Source organism: Lipotes vexillifer, unplaced genomic scaffold (assembly GCF_000442215.2).
Source record: "Lipotes vexillifer unplaced genomic scaffold, Lipotes_vexillifer_v1.1 scaffold1261, whole genome shotgun sequence".
NCBI lineage: Eukaryota > Metazoa > Chordata > Mammalia > Artiodactyla > Lipotidae > Lipotes > Lipotes vexillifer.
Genome location: NW_006796548.1, coordinates 807799 through 810673, shown reverse-complemented (window position 1 = coordinate 810673; position 2875 = coordinate 807799). Strand labels below are relative to the sequence as shown.

Sequence of the window (2875 nt, the reverse complement as noted above, 5' to 3'; positions counted from 1 at the left end):
TTCAGCAGCCCGCCTTCCATCTCATAGACGTCGGTCACCTCGGTCAGGAACGAGTGCTGCAGGGGGGTGCCTGCAGAGCCACCCCCACCTCCTGCCAGCACTGGGCGGCATTTCTCCTTGCTGACCCTGGGTGGGTGGGCATGGCCATGGTCACAGGGTGAGTGGCAGCCAGGTAACCCCAGTTCTTCTGTGCCATCTGTCTATGCACTAATTCACCCTTCTATCCACCCACCAACGTAAATGGATGTTTCGCCCTGTTCTGGGCACCGGGATGGGTAAAGGGAAGGGAGTGGGTGAAGAAGGGTGAGGGTGAGAGGTCAAAAGAAGTCTCTTTCTGCCAGTGATACATCCAGAACCATGCCTGGAATGGGGCTCCTGGGTTCCAGTCTGAGCACCTCACTCATTCTTCCTGTGACCCTGGGTGAATCACTTGTCCTCACCGGTGCTCAGTGAACTTGGGGACAGTTACTCCCTTATTACCATGAAAGCCATCTTACCTCTTCCAAAAATATCTTTCTGCCCCTCTTGGTTGTAAAAACCTTTTCTTTGAATTTTCCATTGCCCTTGGGATAACACTGAATGATCTTTCCAGCTTGGCTCCACTGCCTCTCCAGTTGCGTCTCCTACTATCCCTGCCCCAGCCCTGAGCTTCAGCTACCCCTACTTGGCCATCTCCAAACATGCCTCTCAGGCAGGTGGTGCCAAAGGCACAGGGAAACACAGTAATCAGAGAAAGAACGCATGGGTAGTGGAAACAAACACAGACTCTATAGGGTGGGAGGCAAATTTTCAATCATTAAAAAAATTAAGCGGAGAATTCAAAATTTTCACCCGAGTATCCCCTCACCATTTCCTACCCCATGACAGTCCAGGACCACCAAATCACCTGTGGTTCCTGGAACCTTCCAGGCAATATTTTTCTACCATACTTCTGCCAGGCAAGCCCCTCAGCTTAGAACATTCTCCCTCTCCAGTGTGCCCAACAGCCTTCTCTGACTCACTTCCTGGAAGTTTGCTCACTCCCTGCTCTGAGGTGCATCATCACACTGGGTGATCCCAGTGACCCACCTGGCCTTTTCCCAACACACTTGAGAGCAGGAACTGGGTCTGAGTTCTCAGGGGCCAGTGGCGGGTGGGAGGAGCCCCAGGGAAGGCATGGATTACTGCTTAGTAACGGTAGGCTAAGGCCCCCTTTACCTTCCTGCCCACAGGGCTCAGCCCAGAGTTAGGGTCCCTCCCTCCTTGCCCTCTTCCCTTCTGTACCCACCTCTTGAACTTGGCCCGCTGCTTGGGGGATGGCAGATGAGGGAGTCCCAGGGCCAAGGAGCCGCTGTGGCTGGTGGGCACTGGGACCCTGCGTAGTGTGCCTGGGGGCTGGGCTGGCTGGGTCAAGCAGGGCTTGGGACTCCTTTTCTTCTTCTTGTCCTCCATTGGTTACTGGCTAGGCCTCAGGCCCTGGGAGGGAGGCAGTCCCACTGAGATAGTGAGGGGCAAAGCCATCTCTCCACCTAGCAATCCCTGAGAGCTGCAAAGGATGGCCCCCAGACCTTCCTAACTCGCCCCTCAGCTGCCCAGTATAGGCAAGGCCAGGTGCCAGCACCTACTGCTGGGGTCACAGATGTGTATTTGAAGGACCTTCTGTGGCCCACCCCAGGTCCTCCTTGCCTTCCAGTTTTAGCCTGAAAACCTAGGCCCTGCCTCAAAGGGCTGGACCAGACACTATTTTCCTGCTGCTGCTGCTCCTGGGGTTTCCTGTCCCTGTAGCTGAGGGGGCGGAACTGGCAGAGGAAATGTAGGGGGAGACAGGGTGGATGTGAGCTGGCAGGAGCCCGGCTGAGGATTAGGAGTGTCTTAACTTGGCTCCCTTCTATTTATCAACTGCCTGGACAGACGCTGACAAACCTCAGCATGGAAGGTGACAGAGATGTGGATGGGATCACCTGGGAAGACCCCAGTGTCAGGCAGTAACCCCCTGAGGACGGGCAGCAATGGCAGAAGCCGTGGCACGCTGGCAGGGCTCAGTGTGGCTTCCCCGCACTGGCATCCCTCCTCTTCCACCCCCAATGGCAAACACCAGGAGACTCCCAGAAGTTCCGTGGGACAGACTTCCAGCCGCTTCACCCTCCCCAGTCAGGAAGTCCCCGCTTGGCTTCAGCTGCAGCCAGAGAGGGCCGGGTGGTTGGGCACGTAGCAGGCAGCCTGGGCCTCCAACAAAGGCAGCGCCCGAGGCTGGCACCGCTGGATCTCCAGCCCGGCCCCGCCCCTTCAGCCCCAGGTCCGCGGTGGCCCCACCCCCACCCCCAGATGGAGGTCTGAAGGCCCTTTACGGGGTTTCCTCAAGCTGCTTACTCCCAGTTCCCACCACCAAGCCCGACTCCGCACTCTGGGATGGCGGTGGCGCTGGGGGTATAAGCATTTAAATTGGTACGAGGCTGGCTGGCACTGGTGTGGGAGAGCGGTGGTGGAGGGGAGACAGAAGCGCGTCAAATGCCTGGCCCAGCAGCAGCTTGGTTCAATTAGGGACTCGATAGAAAAACTGCAGCGGGAGCCTCGGCTCCCCAGGAATGGCTGGGGGCGACCTGGGATCTATTTCCCACAGTCTCCAAAGCCGTGTGCCAAATGGATCGCTCATCTCGGGAGCCAGGATCCGAAATGGAGCATCAGACCCGCGTCACTGAGCCTCTGTACCCACCCTCGAAGTGGGTAACTGACCTGGAGGTTTGGGGTCTGGAGTGATGCTTCCGTGGGGGTTCCCTCCGCCCTCCGCAGCACTCTCCAACTCGGGAACGGAGAGAGTGGAAGCTGAGCTCGCAAGAGGTAATTTGCATTTAAAGAGAAAGTGACCTTTTTTAGAGTGGGATGGAGTAAGATGGGA

General features: G+C 57.2%; 1 protein-coding gene across 1 annotated transcript in view; it reads right to left on the bottom strand.

Annotated features, from left to right (window-relative positions):
- Positions 1 to 1454, bottom strand: part of CCDC28B (coiled-coil domain containing 28B) — a 3033-nt gene extending 1579 nt beyond the window's left edge. The window contains 3 exon segments of the mRNA XM_007468667.1: positions 1 to 2; positions 5 to 126; positions 1268 to 1454. The exon segment at positions 1 to 2 is cut by the window's left edge and continues 37 nt beyond it. Coding sequence (XP_007468729.1) covers positions 1 to 2; positions 5 to 126; positions 1268 to 1431 — 288 coding nt within the window. The 5' untranslated portion in view covers positions 1432 to 1454.
- Between the last annotated feature and the right edge of the window lie 1421 nt (positions 1455 to 2875).